This window comes from Festucalex cinctus, chromosome 13, assembly GCF_051991245.1.
Source record: "Festucalex cinctus isolate MCC-2025b chromosome 13, RoL_Fcin_1.0, whole genome shotgun sequence".
NCBI lineage: Eukaryota > Metazoa > Chordata > Actinopteri > Syngnathiformes > Syngnathidae > Festucalex > Festucalex cinctus.
Window position 1 is genome coordinate 1,612,792 of NC_135423.1, and position 18,546 is coordinate 1,631,337.

The window sequence follows — 18,546 nt, forward strand, 5'->3', positions numbered from 1 at the left end:
CTGGAGTTCATCCCACCAGCATTCACTTATTTAGAATTAAACAAACGCTGACGATGATAAAAACAAAACAAAACAAAAAAACAATGATTATTAGTATCATAATGACAATGCAAGAAAGTAGAGAGGAAAAAAAAAGACACTGGACGGCACCCGTGGTTCGATCCCGTTAAGGACTACGTGTGTTGCGATCCCGTTAAGGACTGCGTGCGCTGATCACATATGGTTTCAAAGGAAGTAACCACTGAGCTAAACCAGTGCGGTTGTTACATACGAATATAATGCTATTAATAGTTAATATTGAAGGTTTACAGGTTCAAGTTTGTGTGTTTTTTTTCTTGTTTGCTTGTTTGTTTGTACGCATTTGATCAACTACAGGTCAAGAATATCGATCATATGATTTTTTGAAGCGTCTGGATGTGACAGGTTTTTGTTTGTTTGTCGCCATCTACTGGTGGGGTTTATAATAACAGCTACAAGCAACCATGCGTGGAATTTTCAAACACCGGTAAGTACATTTTCGTGAGCAAAATGACTGTAAAGCTGTCGTGACTTCCATGAATTTACTTGCATTGTAAAAAAATTACATTTGGTCAAGTGGAGGCACTCGGGTAAATATATGAGTTATGTTCTGCTAAATGAAAACTCCCCCCACACCATTCGCCTCCCAAAATAGAAATATTCAAGAATTTCATTTTGACCAAGTCTCAAACATTACACCAATATATGTTAATACAGCTTCCAAAGAAAGTAAACTTTTTTGTTCGTCTAAAATATGCAAGTTAAGTGAGGTAAACTCCCCCCTCACAGTCGCGTCTCACTTCAAGAGTCAAATCCAGCTTTCGTCAAAAATAAAACATGTCAAATAAGTGAAAGAATGACAAGAAGCAAAAACACTGGACAGCGCCCGCGGTTGGAACTCGGTCCGAAGTTAAGAGGCGTTTTCAATTGCACGAAGTAACCACTGAGCCACACCAGTGTAACAACAAAAGCTTCCATTTGGGAGTTATAACTATAACACGGAAATGCGCCAATAGACCATAGAGGTCGCTGGTGAGTCACGTAAACTGTGTCGTCTTTTTTTTTTCTTCTTCTTCTTCGCTGTATATGGTGTCTGACATGTTTTTTTTTAACTTCACGTCAGAGTATTTTCTATCTACGGAAGGGGATGCTTGCTGGTGGTGGTGGTGGGAGTTCAACTGGGACGTTTATTTTGATTTTTGAGCATCACAATGACAAAAGAGGGGTTTTTAAAAAAAAAAAAAAAAAAAGAGGGGAGAAACAAAAAAATACTGGACGGGCGCCCGTGTGGTTCGAGGCCATTAAGGACTACTTATGAGGTGACACGACACGGAAATGATACTAGAGTGAGTCGACCTTGAGACTTTGTAGTCTACAAAGGAAAGGCGTCTCTAGACCCCAGAAGTTGACCCATAGTCGCTCACGTGTGTTTTTTATTTTATTTTATTTTATTTTATTTTATTTTATTTTATTTTATTTTATTTTATTTTATTTTATTTTATTTTATCTTCCTCTAAGTTACCTATACCCATGTGGTGTCAGTCTGGCAACAAATGTATTTATTTATTTATTTATTATTATTTTTATGTTTTTTACTGCAAATATGTTTTGTTTTACATTTCACAGTAGGCAGCACTAGTTCCCGTGCAGTGTGGTTGGAGTTCATATCCCACCGGCATTCACTTAGAATTAAACAAACGCCGACGTTGACATAAAAACAATCATGATTTATTAATGTAGTCATCACAATGAAAACGCAAGGAACGAGAGGGAGAAAAAAAAGCACTGGACGGCGCCCGAGGTTCGATCCCGTTAAGGACTGCGTGCATAGTAACTGCGTTCAGGTTGCTGGAAGTAACCACTGAGCTAAACCAGTACTCTAGTCTCATGGGAATATATGGCTTTATTAATAGTAAATATTAAAGTTTTATATAGGTCAAGTTTATAGTGTGTTTTTACTTTTTTTTTTTTTTTGTTTGGTTTTGGGTATTTGAACAACTAAAGAGGTCAAGAATGTCCATCATAAGTTTATTATTGGACGTTTATCGATGTGGTAGTTTTTGTTTATCACCATCTAGTGGTGTGTTTCACAATAACATCCAAAGCTCATCATGCCACATGGGACATTTTTTGTATAACTTTAGGTACATTTAAGAACACTGAATCGTTAATGTAATAAAATATATACTTGAAATATACATGGTTGTTGCAATTGTATTGTTTTGCATATTTTTAATAATTGTCCCTTTCCATTCTATGATGCAAATAGTGCCAAACATCTGTAGATAAATAACTTGAAAATGTAAAATAAAGAAATAGATAAATGTCAGACTTGTACATTTAAATACAGTATTGTAGGCTATTTTCTTTTGGGTGCGGGATAAATCAGGGACGTAAACCTTTGTGATAAAGGGCCACATTTGAATTTGAAAACTGATAGTTTAATTTATCCGATCTACCAGGAGGTGAAAACGTTTGCGTCCGCGACGAGTTGCGCATGCGCGACAAGAATACAACCGAAAGGCTTCGCTATTGAGTCAGTTATCATTGACCAAGTCTCTAACGTTCCACCAATATATGTTAATACGGCTTCCAATATATATATATATATATATATATATATATATATATATTTTTCCTGTCAGTGGAAACCGGTTCATCTAAAATATGCAGTTCGCGTGCGCATGCGTGGGTTAACTTCCCCTCTCTCACAATAGCGTCACAAATCCAGCTTCCGTCAAAGTGAAACATGTCAAATAACTAAAAGAATTGAAGAAGCAAAACACTGGACAGCGCCCGCGGTTGGAACTCGGTCCGGAGTTAAGAGGCGTTTTGATAGCACGAAGTAACCACTGAGCCACACCAGTGTCGCCAACACCCTCCTTCCATTTCGACTTATATGACTATAAACACGGAAATGCGCCATTACGAACGTCTGCGGAAGAGAATGAACAGAGTGGCGTGATTTACAGTGACGCTGACCTTGAGTCAGTTAGGTATTATATTATTATATTATTAGTCACTGTATATGTCAAAGTATATGTCTTTTTATCTGACTGTAACTATATTAATAATATGGTGTATGACAACAAATGAGTTTTTAAAAACTGCACGTCAGAATATGTTCTATCTACTGAAGGAGTCGCTTCCGGGTGGTCAGTGGTGGGAGTTCATCCCACCAGCGTGCACTGGTGGTCCGCGGTGACGTTTATTTTGAGCATCACAAAAAAAGTGGGGAAACAAAACACTGAACGGCGCCCGTGGATTTGATCCCGTCAAGGACTGCTTTGCGACTACTGAACATATCAATATCGTCGGGGTTGACTGAAGTAACCACTGAGCTAAGCCAGTGCCGTGTACAACTGGGAAAAAAATATCTATTAAACACTTAAGTGTTCATTTTTTTGTGTTTCAAGTTATATTAGATTTTTTTTGTGTCATTGATGAACTTAAAGGTCGAGATTATATGTAATTGAAGTTGAAAATGTTTAGATTTGCGTCTTGTTGTGATAGATTTCTTTAGTTTGTCGCCATCTAGAGGTGTGGTTTAGCTACAGCCAAGCCATTAGATTTCAAATATGTAGTCCATGTGTAACAGATAGAAAAACAACTATTGTAAATCATTGTAATTTGTTTACTTATGTATTAATTTCCCCCCGAATCATTGAATTGTTTCATTTTATATTTCAAATGGGCTTTCTGAACAGCCGTGGCTTTATTTTGGTTACTTCCTGTGTTTTTGTCATAGAACTTTTATTTTGAAAGAATAGGTGATATACTGTGGTTGTTTCCCTCACAGTTTGGCTTTAGCCTCTTGTGCTAGCTAGCTAGCTAGCTAGCTCCCTAGCAGGTAACCGAACACGCAGGGACCTAGCTAGGCAGCTTGCTAGCTAGCACCTGGACTTGGATTTGCCACCTCTGCAATATATTATGTAGTTAATGTCATTTCTAGCATAATCCTTAAACTCCAAATTTTGTATCCTGTCACTATGCTGCTAGCTAGCGAGCTCCCTAGCTAGCTCCCCAGTGCTCAGATACCTGCTAGTGAGCTAGCTAGCTAGCTAGCACAAGGGGCTAAAGCCAAACGCTAGCTGGTTTTTACTTTCTGGACCTGGATTTGCCATCTCTGACAAAGGGTAGGACATTTCCGTCAATAATTTCAGCAATTTGGATGATTACTAGGGATGTAACGATGCATTGAAAATCAATGTATTATCGATGTAAACTACTTAAAATATGCATCGATGTAAAAAATAATAAATAAAATCATCGATTGCGCAGTTTTTCTAGCTGGACCCTCTTTGGGGGACAGACACGTTTCGCGTACCTGCGTGAAGACACCATTTTGGGTCCATTTCGAATGAAATGGGGGGGGGGCTGGATGACATCATTAGACATTAAATATGCCATAATATCAATAAATCCGTCGCAGCGCAAATGGAATTTTTACAGCACAAACCAGCAGAAATATAGCACAAAAAAACAAAAATTGACCCATTTCAGGGCCGGTTCTCAATAGAAGTGGGGCTGGGTGAACTCTGGATGACCTAAAAAATCTACTGCGGAATGGATAGAACGGATTCAAGTCTACGTGTCAATTCACACCAGCTTCGGTGCGGTGCCGAACGACTGCGGCGATGCGGAAGCTTTCCGCAAGCGTTCTATTTCTTCCGGACGCCGCGTGCGGATTTTCATGAAGCTATAAGAAATGACACGAGCCGGACAGGAAATCGAGCGTCTCGCATTAAGGTAAATCCGGTATATTTCAAAATAAAAACCGTTTGCGAACTCGTTTTTTGTGGGAAGGGAAGCTAGCTAGCTGCATAGCATGACATCAGTCGGACATTTAAGACAAAAAAATTAACTCAGAATAAATTAAACACAACAAAATGACACTTTTTAAACACGTATAACAAAATCACATCACTTCTTTATATTTTGTATTGCTATGATTTCGAAAAGTTTGTCTTCCATGTTCCATTGAAAAACATCTCAGGCCAGCACGTTCTGAGCACCCATTAGTTAATTAGCGGCAAATACAACTAAACATAAGCTGCTTTATTGGCAGCGACCCGCAGACAGGGCTTGGGCCACTTTGGTTTGTGGTCTCATTAGTCATATGGTCGAACAAGAATGTCTTTCACAACAACAACAACAAAAAATTCCATGTAGTTTCTGCTATTACAGCAGAAACAACGAGGCACATCCGTTTAGACGCATTGAACAGATGGGGGAGGAATTCAAAGTGAGTTTACCAGCACCCATACTTGGACTGTTGTTCTAAAGGAGGTAGCTTAGCATCCCTCTCCTCATAAAAGTGGGTGTGTCTGTTTTCCAAATGAGTGAACAGGATGATAAGCTTTGAAAGGGTCTCACAGGAGGGAGAGGCCAGGCCGAGCCGCCGTGTTGTCTTTGGCTTGGGAGAAACACACTTTTTTTTTTTTTTTTCTGGGAGAGGTCGCTGAGTCAGAGTGCATGTTTTGACTGGATTTACAACCGGACAATCGACTACTACTTCGCCATTCGGACTCGGGGAAAGTTGCGATGATGCTGAAGAAGGTGCGATTCAAGGTAGGAGAATCTTCGCACGCTGTTTACGTGTCAAGACCAACGTGTACGTTTTTAATAATGCTCAAAAAAAGTTAGAATCCTCCTTCATGGTCCATGTTCAATATCTTAATCCTCTTGTAAGTCACAAGCTTCGCTTAACGTCGGGAAAACTACTCAAAATGTGAGCGAGCGAAACGGACTTGCTGCTTGTTGGGTCTTCATTAGCAGTCCTGCTGCCAATGCAGTTCGAAGAAAAAACTGCTCAGACTGACCAGTGACACTAAGGCAGCGCTTCTCAAATAGTTGCTTTTTTTTTTTTTTTTTTTACTGTCCTAGAATAAAGTGCAATTGCACCTCCACTACACTGGGGGGCAGTGGCGCTCTCATTATTGGCTGAGTGTGCGCAGGGAGCATTCGCTCGGTGGTGTAGGGGTTTTGTTTGCACTGAGCATGCGCGCTTTGCACACAGCAAAAAAACAAAAAAACAAAAAACGGCACAAATTATTTTATATATTTTTGTTTTGCATTTTTGAAAATTGCACACCTAGAACTAGAACTTGCAGTAGTACAATATGAGCCATACTGCAAAGTACATGCAATGTAATGTCAAAATGTAAAAAACAAAACAAAACATTTGTTAAAAAACATCTTAAATCATGTATTGAAAGCATTTGTAGAAGAGAAAAGTATGTCGGAAAAATTGTCAGCCTCCGAGGTTGGAATTCTGCATGCCTGTGTGAAATTTTCTTTCAGTAGCCGTTCAAACAGCAACAAAGTCGACGTTCCATCTCGCAGCTTTTTTTCGCCCTCACACGGCCTTGCTACATTCTGTCTGCCAACGTCCATCTTTAGTTCATTTCATACAGTAATTGTCATCTGAACATCACTTCCATTTAGAAGCAACCCACTGAGTAATAGTTTTTTTCCTCCCGCTTTTCCATGCTATGTTGATGAGATATGTGAGTCTTTCCAGAATTGGAGGACAACGTTTTTGAAAAATGGAACATTTATTTTATGATTTATTATGTTTAAAAAAACACACAAAAAAAAAAACACAGGTCGTAGCTTTTTGCATAAATACTTTAAAGCCTGTACAATTAAATCAAGTAACATGTTCTTTCAAAACAGATTCAGGACTTTTATTTATTTATGTATTTATTTATGTATTTGTGTATTTATTTATTTATTTATTTATTCGTAATCGTGTCTGCATATTTTGGCAAATAGTTCCAGGGATACATTTTCTGTTAAAAAAAAAAAAAAAAAAAAAATCATAAAGTGGGAAATTGTCATTTTGAAGATTGATTGTTAGCCAATTTCGGCACATCTATTTTGATCATTTTCATATATTTTTTTTTGATGTCCTCGCTCATTATGTTATCACCTGTGAGCACGTTCTCATTTGTCAGTCTAATCCAATCCAATCTACTTTATTTACCGTAACACATTTTTAAATACAAGTGTTTCCAAAGTGATGCACATTGAGATCCACGCACTATCATAAAAAACTATTAAAACCAGCTATTAAAACAAACGGATCAAAATGACAAATGAATGTTTCTCTGCAGGATGTGGCGTTAGACACTAGGTGGCGCCAGTGTTCTTCCATTTGCCATGGAAAGAAAAAAAAACAGCATCACAATCCTCCCCCAAACCAGAAAATTAGTTAAATAAATAAAATAATAGGAGCCTCGATCGTTTGAAGTGGACTGGCAGAGCGCGGACGCCATTGTTGGAAAATGGCGCCACTCAACAATAGTGTTGAATTAAAAAACATCTCTCTCGTGGCACATTGTGGGCTCGTTACTATTTCCTGCTGACTGGCTTGCAGGCTTCTCGGTGAGGGTGAACATGTGCGACGTCCCATCCACCACCCATCAAGTGCAAAAACAGCTTCAATCAATAATAAATACAGATGATGACCAATTTCCATCCAGTTGCTAACTTCCTTCATCCCTGTCAGCTTCGATTCAAATTTGAGAGTTGATTTTCTGTGTTTTTATCCCTGGTGTGACGTTCTTGAGTCTTAATTGCAAAGTCAGCACACATTTCGGTCTTTGATCTTCTTAATGAGTGGTTCTTTCCGCTTTGCCCTCAGGTTGCGCAACTCTCTGCGTGGCTCCGTGAAGGCGGTGGAATTTGATTGGTTGCGTCGGCGCCGTTGATCAGGCGGAGCACAGCCAAAATATGTTTTGCATTCAAGATGAAAAGTGTTTACAGTCTCGGATGTCTGTTTACGCACAGTCTAAATGCGTGTACTCGCATAAAATGAGGGCTTTACTTGCTTTGTAGTTACCTGGAGGCACACTTCCGGTCTGGTGCGAGTTAAACAAGAATGTGACGTACTTTGCCACGTCATCATCACTAGGCAAGGCTATTTCGTCCCTCCCGACCGCCAGGTGGCGGTGCTGTAACCAGCACGGAATTTTACAGCACCGCCACCTGGCGGTCGGAAGGGACGAAATAGAACAGTAGTTACATTCGTAACTTTCGTTTATTTGTATATAGCACATTTTATACACAAGGCAACTCAATGTGCTTTACACAAGGAAAGACAACACATAAGCGTCAACAAACACAATAATTAACATTCAGAGGAATAAAAATAGGTTACCAAATTTACTAAAAAAAGAACAGAAAATATTAAAACATTATTCAATAAACTTTAAAATATTTAGCATAAGGAAGTTTAAAATAACAATAAAAATAATAATTGAAAATGGGGGAAAAACAACAACCTTAATTAAAGCTGTTTAAAAATCCCTAATCAAAGGTATGAGAAAAAAAAGCAAAGTTTTTAACTTGGATTTAAAAGCATTTAGCCTATTCCATCTGTGCGCAGCATAATAGCCAGATGCAGCTTCACCATGTTTGCTTCGAACTCTGGGTTCCATAAACATATAATTTTGCTTACGTGGCCCTCAAATCCAAAAGTTTGGACACCCCTGTGTTAAAATATAACGTAGGCTACTTGTACTTTCAGAGGCAATACACAAAAAAAATTTGCTTGACTGTTCTTCTCACGACTTTGCAATTGTATGATGAAGTCCCGGAATTCGAAGCAGGATTTTTATGACTGAGATGACGAAGAATTTCAAAGAGAGCGAGAGAGCTAAAAGTGTGTTCGACAGTGTAAATCTGCTCCCAGGGTGCAAGTCCCACCGATTTGTTTCAGAACTTACCTCACACACGAGTCCAGTTGGAGGATAACTTTTTTTTTATTTTTTATTTATTTATTTTTTTGAATGAATACAGACCTCTTTATTGAAAAGAATGAACGCCTTGTGTCCCCTTTTAGGGGCGAGGCGAACCGGACAGGAAAGCTGGGAGAGTTGAGGCGCCATGTATTTGTTCGTGTGTGAGCAAACGTCAAGCGAGAGTTGGAGAGGGAGGAGACAAACAACAGCAGCAGCAACAGCAACAGCTAGACAGCGTGTGTCAGCAATGTGACGGCCACATGGCTTTTGTGTCGTGCCTGTTTTGACAGCCGCAGAGCGCATGCGTGAATACGTAAGCCCGATGACAGGAGAGCAGAAACACGCAAGGTTAGAAAGCTTCTTTTTTTTTTTTTTTCGGATCTCAGCTTGTGTTTCGTTTTGATGACTTTGAGACGTCAGCAGCAGTTTTGACTTTCTTCTGCGTGGTTGGTGTTCATTCCAGCGTAACGTCACGTCACGTCATCTTCATCAGGTAAAATTGACACACAGTTGACTCACATGGGATGATTTTTTTTTTTTTTTTTTTTTGCTGAATGCTATGGGAGCCCATTCCCGCTAGTTAAAAATTATTAAATACATACATGAATAAATAAATAAATAATCAAATAAAGTAATAAAAAGGATTTTTTTTCGCCGTCAGAAACCGCCAGTGGATTTTTTTTTTTTTTTTTTTTTTTTTTTTTAAACATGTTCGTTAGAACGAGAATCCGCCAGTGGGGGGAGGGGGGGGGGATCTATCAGACTTCCATGCGGCATCTTGCGCCCTCCAGTGGCGAGCAAATTTTGAAACAATTTTTTATATATATTTTATTTTATTTTTTACTGGCGGGAATGGGCTTCCATCGAATGCAGACCTTTACCTCGTTTCTTTCCTCAAGGGTGAAAGCGTGTACTGACTTTATCAGCAGTCTAGACACAACAATTGAAGCTAATCTTGTCCAGAAGAGTCTTCTTGTTGAACCTTGTGAACTTATTTAATATCACAGATTACGTATTTACTTCTAGAATTGGGGGGGGTGTAAATGACGTAATGACGAAAATGGATGGATGACATGACGACTTGACTTGACTTGGCTTGGCTTGGCTTGGCTTGGCTTGGCTTGGCTTGGCTTGGCTTGGCTTGGCTACAGCAGTCACAACGGCATCAACAGGACACCACAGTACAGGACAATGCTCCGACACGGACTGAACGAACACCACTGACTAAATACACCAAGACTAACGAGACAATTATGCGTCTTCCCACAAAAGGTTCGATATGAAGAGGTAACGAGGCTCATGCAGGGCAGCTTGTTACACGAGCACCCTTGAGCAAGGACCTACTTTCCACATTCCTGGCAGAGAACGTGACTGTGTAGCGTTCCCAGACTCGAGCAAGTCTCCCAACTGCTGATAATAAATTACTCGTTAGTTACGTGACTTCATTTTGTTACAAGCATGATTGAGCCAGTACACTGGCACTCTATAAACGCCAACTCACTGTGCTCTCGTGCCCCTTTGGTTGCTCGGACGCTTCTGCTGCTCGCAGCAATTTACACTTTCCACTGGGATCAGTTTTTTATTATGTCACATTCATAGTAGGGATAGACCGATTATCGGTGCCGATATTTGGCATGTTGACAAATATCGGCGTCGGCCTTTTTCACGAATCTGAAGGCCGATAAAAGCTGGAATCTCACCGAGCAGCGAATGCTTGCGAACGTAACAAATTTTGTGAAAAAAAAAAAAAAGTATGTTTCTTTCTGTTTCCGTTTTGCAGCAATTAGCATTAGAAGAGAGCTAAGTCAGTTTTCACAAATCTATTCAAAATTGTAAGTAATTGAGCTTTTTTTTCTACATGGCCCTGGTTGATCTCCTTCGCTCTGCTGCCACCTGCTGGCCGTTTGTGTAATAACTAACATTTCTGCAACCGTTCATTGCAGTTGAGAGGCTGCATCAAAGCCGTCTGTATGCTCTAGCATTAAAAACAAAAAAAACAAAAACACGTATAAATACGTCATTGGGACACTTAGAACATTAAAAAAAAACGTATTTATACGTTATTGGGAGCAAATGAGTTAAAGAGCTATCCATAACAATTCATTTTGCTCAACCATGTTGTCACTCAAAATGCCGACGACAGACACACAGCAAAGACCTCCAACCGCCCCATTACTTTATTGTACATTTTTGATGATACAACTGGCTCACAACACGAGGCACAAACCCGACTGAGAAAGCTTCATTGGTTACCGGGCGCATCCGCAAGTTTGCGCCGTGAGCGACAACGCACAAGTATGATGTCAACTTTATTTCGAGACACGAGCGAAGTGCTTAGGTGTGGTTTTTATCTATTAGACAGGAAGTGGTGAAAAGAGAACAAGTGAGTCTCCATCCTGATATTCCCTTCAAGAAGTATTGAGTAAGTGTTTCCAAGGGGGCTGACGAACGTCCACCCAGTGTCTTTTGCGCTGAATGTCAAGACACAGAGAAGCGTCTGTGAGCATGTGCGCTCCTTGGATCACTTTCCATGACTCAAAAGGAAATCCCACGCCGACTCCCTCTCCGCATTGTTTCCACCGCCCCTTCTCTCTTGCTCCGTTCCCGCCCTTCTTTCATGTAGTTTACTGCCAACAATGTTCAATCCGGCATCGGACAAAGCTGGATGGACTCGACACGCGGCTAAATATGGATACTGGGTGGGTGAACTAAAAACCGGGATGAGTTTAAAGCTGAGAAAAGAGGGATAAGCAAGTGGTTTTTTTTGTTTTGTTTTGTTTTTGCTATGCGGGAAAACTATTCTAATCTCCTCCCAGGACTTTATAACAAGTCAGTTAAGCTGATATGCTTGAACAATAAAACCTCAATAAATTCCAACAACTATATGTCATATTTAGTCAGTTGTTGCGACCCTGATAACATTTAAATTTCGACCTGTTACTCGAGCAGACATAGCCATTGTCATTTTACAAGTGAAACAACAGCGATGGGCTGTGACTATAATTGTGATCTTAAAACTCATTCACTGCCATTGTTGAAACATGGTAAAAATTTATGAAGCAATTATAAATTGTTGATATAATGTACAGCAGGGGTTTCCAAACTTTTTCCTCTGAGGGCCACATACAGAAAAATAGAAAGCTGCAAGGGCCAATTTGATTTATTTATTTTTTTTAGTTCTTTATTAACACATTCATTTGCCAAACCAGCAAAAAAATGCATCATTTGACATCTTTTTCCGTCAATGGCAGTGAATGAGTTTTAAATGAATGAGTGAATTAGCATAACCTCACATCACATTGATAATCGAAGGACCGTTTCACCTTATGGTGGTTTAAGTGTAGTTCTGTCATGATCGATTTTTTTTTTTTTTAGAATTGATTAATCTATCGATTGGTTCATCGATTAATCGACCAATCAGATTCATTTTAATTTTGCATTAAGCGTATGACAAAAGTTATTTTCAACATGATCCTGGTTGATCTCTTGCGCTCTGCTGCCACCCGCTGTCCGTTTTTTGTAATTACTACCATTTCTTCAACCATTCATATGTATCTGCATCTTCTTCAGTTTACTTCTGTTCTTCCTTTGGCCCACATTTAGAAGTCCAAAGTTTCCTTCAAAAATATTTAATATATAATTTTGGTTTCACTTGCTTTGCTTGTCTGTTAAATATCCCGGTGCTCAACCTCCAGTGTTTACATACATACTTTAGATATTGGATACCATAAACCTGGTCTAGGGAGAAACAACACATCAACACGCTAGTTGCCACGGTAACACTCGCACGAGCATGTAAACAACATGTGAGCGTGACACATTTCCTGATATTTTACGACTTGTTTGCGACCTCATGGGAGCAGAGGTGGAAAAAGGAAAGATTGAGTCACGTCAAGTCGACGACGTCGGCGTTTTGCGATGTTGAAATGCCGATGGAAGTCATTTGACAGTAACTGTTGATTTATCATTGAGCCAATCCGGTCTCATTTCTTCTTTCTCTGAGACCACAATGTGCTAATTATAGACCATATTGGTACTCGTTTCACATCACTTAACTGATTCTTTCACAGCTTTGAAGGTTTGACAATAAAATGTTCTCTGCAGCCCCACAGATCTAAATACGGCATTCTGGTTCATATTGCGTGAGTAGAATATGAGTTAAGCAGCAAAATCCAGCCGTTTTCAGCCATCTCAGGGGGCGGCCATTTTGTACCAAAGCTTAAAAAAAATAAATACATAAATAAATGGAATAAAAGTTGAGCCCACTTGTGTAACTATATGCCCGAGACGGACACTGACCTCAAACTGTGTCACTGACAGGAAACGAGTCCTTGGCAGTGTTCGCCAAACAGGAAGTCGACATATAGTGACGGTCATCATCTTCCACTCTGTCACACTCCATCCTGTGTGTCAGTCTCTGGATACCAAACAAGGATGTTGAATTCTAAATAAATGTAACGTTAGCCTAATAGCATGAAAAAAATAAATAAAAAAATGGATGACTAAGAATCTGCATAATGAAAAAATAAAAAATAAAAAATTAGCAAGCATGTAGGTTTTGTTTTTTATTTCTACCATGACATTTATTATGTTATTTATAAACTAAAGACATTAACAAAAGATGTACATGTGTACGAAAAATGCATTTACATTAAACTATGATGCAAATGTGATATTTATAAACACATACATTAAAATATTGGTTGCTGTGGAAATCAGTGAACTTGGAGTGGTCTGTGGTGCACTGCCTTGTTGTTGATAGATCTTCATCTGGTTTGCATATTTGGAACAAAAAAACAAAACAAAAACAATCATTCATTAGAGACATTTTGTTTTTTGTTACGCCACATTCATCTTTAACAAGCGAGAAATGCGAATTTTGGGTGTTTCCGGTTGAGGATGATCAACTCCTGAGGGGGTTTGTTGCATGCGGAAGTTCAAAATATCTGTGGGACTTTTGTTTGTTTGTTTTTTTTCATGTTTTTGCGGGTGGTCTGTGTGGTTAAGTGTTTTGGGGCTGTGAGCGATAAACACAAAGAATAGCCCAGAATGAATTGTTGAAATACTGTATTGTTGTTATAAACAGGGCGGCATGGTGGGCGAGTGGTTAGCACGTCCGCCTCCCAGTACTGAGGACACAAGATCGAGTTCATGCTCCGGCTTTCCATGGGTGGAGTTTGCATGTTCTCCCCGTGCCCGTGTGGGTCTTCTCCGGGTACTCCGGTCTCCTCCCACATTCCAAAAACATGCTTGGCAGGTTAATTGGGCGCTCCGAATTGTCCCGATAGGTGTTCAGGGGGTCCCCTGCCTACTGCCCGAAGCCAGCTGGGATAGGCTCCAGCATCCCCCGCGACCTTTGTGAGGAGCAAACGGATGATACTTTTTTTTTTTTTGAAGGTAGTATGTTTTGGTTGGACATATTTAACTGTTAATATTTTCATGGGAAAACTTAACATTTATCATGTATATTGTTTATAAATTTAATTTTAAAATAATGATTTAAAAAAATATTTGATGTAATAATAGTGTTTTGAAGCAGCACGGAGTTATGCAACGTACCTAAATATTTTCTTTTGCGGACATAAACTCAAAATATCAATAAAAAAAAAAAAATCTCCCTCGAATCGTGACACGGCACATACGTGACGTCACCAATCCAGGCGGAAATGTTAACTTGTCATGTCCCGGAATGCTTCGCTTCAAGATGTCAACACTGTAGTTTTCCTTTCTTATGTATTTCATGGTGTGGCTTTATCTCGGAAGGGGGTCTCTTTCTGTATTTTATTGTTTGTTAATTTGTCTTGTTCCGCGTCGTACACGCTTGAGGGACCACCGCCATCGAAAAATGTGATCCCTATTCAAAGATTTTCAAAATATTACTCATTGCTGCCCTCAAGAGGCAGTTAATGGCACTGCCCCTTCCTAGCAAAATGGTACGTGTCGTTAACATTTCTCTGCTGCTTGTCAACACTGGGAATGTTTTTCATATAGTAGAAATTTATAAGCACCATATCTACCCTACATAATACAGTCACGTGTGGTTGTGTAGATTCATCCTTAGACCGATGTTTACTGCATTTCTGTGGTTGTTTTCTAAAAAAAAAAAAAAAACAACGTACCATTTGGGTCAAAACAGCAAAGAGAAAATTTTCCACTGCTGGTTTTCTAAGAGTGCTGAGTCACGTGATGTTCAAGAAGATCCCCCAAAAATGTATTGAATGACAAATGTTTGTGGTAAGGCACAAGAGTTCTGCTTTTGTCCCTCATCATCCATTCCAGTGGTAATTTATTTTGTTTTGTTCACGGGCGTCTAAATTCGCCCGAACTTCAATCGTTGAGAGCAAAACAACTCACGTTTACATTTAGTTCTTGGTATACATTTTTAACAGCTTTTAAAGTAAGTGACCATGTTGCTTTAGTTTAGCAGTTTATCTTCCGTTTTTCTTAATCATGCTTGCATCCTGTATTTTTTTTATTTTTTTTTAACAGCACGTCACGGTTCACCACATCTGCTGATCTGCTGGAAAAGGACTTTAGTTAAGGATCTTTTCACCAGCTTGTTTCAGTGAAACAAGACTATAGTGCTGGCCACACAACTCTAAATAACAGTAATTAGTTATAGCTAAATTTCTGATTTTTTTAATTTTAGTTTTAGTTTTTTCATTAGTTTTAGTGAACTAAAATAACCTTTAATAGCACCTGTGTTCTTCTTACTTTGACCATCTCCAAACATTTTTCTTTTGTTTATTTGATTTGAACTGAGTCAAATGCCATTTTTTGCAAATGTCGCGGGCCACAAAAAAATGGACGGCGGGCCGCAAATGGCCCCCGGGGCCGTAATTTGGACATCTTTGCATTAATGGAAATGAAAAAATGTGACATTTTGCAGTTCTACGTTCAACGACCCCCAAAAAACATTTTGTTGTCCCATAATAAATCCTGTTAAGTTAAGCAGGACCGCGGATGCGTTTGTCTATTAACTCATTCACTCCCAGGACTTTTTCGCTATTTTACTGGATTTTGAATGATTTTGCAAAGCCCATAGAATATTGTGTCCTATTGCTAGAAAAACATGGAGTCCACCAAAAGAAAGATTAGAGACTCTTCTTTCATCAGGAAAAAATAAGTATGTTTTTATCTTTCTCCATTTTGCATTAATTAGCATTCAAATATGGTTAAGTTTCATCATTATTTACAAATCTGTTTAAAACTATGGGGGAAAAGAGCTTTTTTGATCTCTTATACTCTGCTGCCATCTGCTGGCCGCTTTCGTAATAAATACCATTGCTTCAAGCATTCTCTTCAGTTCAGAGGCTGCATCAAAGCCGAAATGCATAAATACATCTTTGGGAGCATGGTAATATTTAAAATAGAACGTATTTATACGTTTTTGGGAGTAAATGAGTTAAAAAACATTTTGCATCGTGACTGTAGTCTGACTAGTAGCGCATTTATTTTGTCACGGCTAAATTGTTTTGTCTGCAAGCCTGTCAGTATCAGTCGGTCCACATATTTTGCCAGTGCTTCTTTCCCTCCCTTTCGTCTTCTCTTCTGCATTCCAGCTAAATGCTTGACCCCCCCTCCACCTCGTTTTCATAATCCATATTTTTAAAAAAAAGAAAAGTTTTTTTCCTCATGCATGAGAGGAGAAGCAGGCCTGATGTGCAAACAATGGGAGGCTTTCTGGACTGGCATGAGAGCAGAGATGAAGTGAGAGAGAAAGAGAAAGACAAGAATGTGGTGATGGACGCTTTCGGAGGGAGAGACAAACTGTCCAAGTCGACTCGCACAGTCTGGCAGCCGACAGCTTTGGTGTGCTGGGAACAAACCTCCCATATTGCACTAAATCAGCGGCGTCCAAACTTTTTTTCATTTGAGGGCCACATGCAGAAAATCAGAAGGACGCAAGGGCCACATCATGTTATGAAGAGAAATTGTGTTTAGTCCTAAAAGTTGGACAAATAATTGATTTGTGCTTTTGCATATTTAGAAAAATGCTACAGTATATAAACTAATTTATTTGTAATATGGCAGTAGGGTTATTATAGTTTTAGAATTTCTCATTTTACTTAGTTTTTATTCGTTTTCAGGGTGGTTCTGTTAGTTTTTATTAATTTAGTTCTTTAAAAAATGTTTACTTTTAGGTTAGTTTGTTAGTTTCAGTATTAGTATTAATTTTGTTTTTTTTGTTTTGTTTCAATATTAGTAATTAGTCTTGTCTTTTTAAAATGTGAATTACTTGTACGCAATATTTAAAAAAACACCATGGGAGCAACATCATCTGAAGGTGTTTACGTTTTAGTCTTTGGTGTGATTTTTACTAGATTTATTTTGATATCAACCGGAATAATGACGTTTGAAAGTATGTCACACAGAAGTGATGTCATCAAGCACCAAAAGATGACGTCGCTCCCATGGATGTTTTTTTTTAAATATTGCGCACAAGTAATGCACATTTAACAAAAAAACAAACAAAAAAAACTACTACTAATAAACTAAGTAAAACTAAACTAAAACTACGCATTTATTAAAGAATTAAAATGAAAAATTCCAAAACTATAATAACCTTATTGCCATATTACAAATAAAATGCTGTATATACTGTAGAATTTTTCTAAATACACAAAAGTGTAAATCAATTATTTGTACAATTTTTAGGACTAAACACAATTTCTCTTCATAACATGATGTGGCCCTTGCGTCCTTCGGATTTTCTGTATGTGGCCCTCAAATGAAAAATGTTTGCACACCCCTGGTTTACACCAATGCAAGTGTGATAAAATTAAAAAATAAAATAAATGTTTTATAGAGCATATTATTGCTGATTTTTTTTTAGCAATAACACAAGAACATACCAAAACAAATCTCTCTCTCTCTCTCCTCCCTCAACGCGCTCGAGCGCCCATCTGTCACTTTCTTCCTGTCGTCTTTGAAGCTCCCAGCCAGGAATGTCGATTGTCTTTACTAAAAGTGGAGCAAGCAGCAACAGGTCCACCTCCTGAGAGTTTGAGGATAATGCTAAGCTAACCGTTTGAGACAAAGAACGAAGCGGCATTTCCCGACAGACAGACGAAACCACCTCTGCTTCGTAAGGAACATTTCTGAGTTTGCCCTGACTTTTATTTTGAAGTGTCCGGTTTAATCGAGGTCACACAAGACAGGATTGAGCCATGATGGCTTTGCGCTTGCTGGACAATTGGAAGAAGGTAATTATCACCGTTAGACGAGAGAACTCTCCTCTTTTTTTTTTTTGTGGTTCATTATTGAATGAAGTAGTTGAATTAAGGAAGTCCTTCAACCTGTTTTTGTGATTTGCTGTTGAGTGCCGACTCAACAGAATATTGGCTCTGTCTGCGGAGGAAATATGTTGATGTTACAGCAGCGTTTGCTTATCTCGAGGTCAGGCAACATTTAGAAACATTCCAGGCATGCAAATAAAGTCACTCCCGTTCCCTGTTTGTACCAATCGCGTCTTTTTCTAACCTTGACGTTGGCTTCAACCACAAATCACTTCAATGTTTTTTTTTTTTTTTGTCGAAGCAGAATCACACCACTTAACATGTACTCTCCAAGGGATTATTGATGGACAGTTACATGTTGTGGGAACAGAATGATGGCACAAAAGGATTTTTTTTTTTGTTTTCATTGTAGCTTAGAGTCAAGGTGAGCAGGCCGAGGTGGCTGATTTCCAACGTGTGACCTAGCGGAAGGGATTTAAACGAGTCGACGTGTTCACCTTCCTCAGTGGCAGGCGGCTAAATACCCGCCACCATATGGAGCG

General features: G+C 39.0%; 1 protein-coding gene across 7 annotated transcripts in view; it reads left to right on the plus strand.

Moving 5' to 3' along the window:
- The first annotated feature begins 3,912 nt into the window (after positions 1-3,912).
- The window catches only part of phldb1b (pleckstrin homology-like domain, family B, member 1b), a 70,082-nt gene continuing 55,448 nt past the window's right edge, over positions 3,913-18,546 (plus strand). For 6 of the 7 annotated variants that reach the window (XM_077540561.1, XM_077540562.1, XM_077540563.1 and 3 more), the window contains exon 1: positions 17,840-17,971. In XM_077540561.1, the coding sequence (XP_077396687.1) occupies positions 17,936-17,971 (36 nt within the window). In that variant the 5' untranslated portion in view covers positions 17,840-17,935. Of the gene's footprint in view, positions 4,155-5,475; positions 5,590-17,839; positions 17,972-18,546 lie in introns of those variants that run through there. The other variant, XM_077540560.1, reaches the window with a different exon arrangement.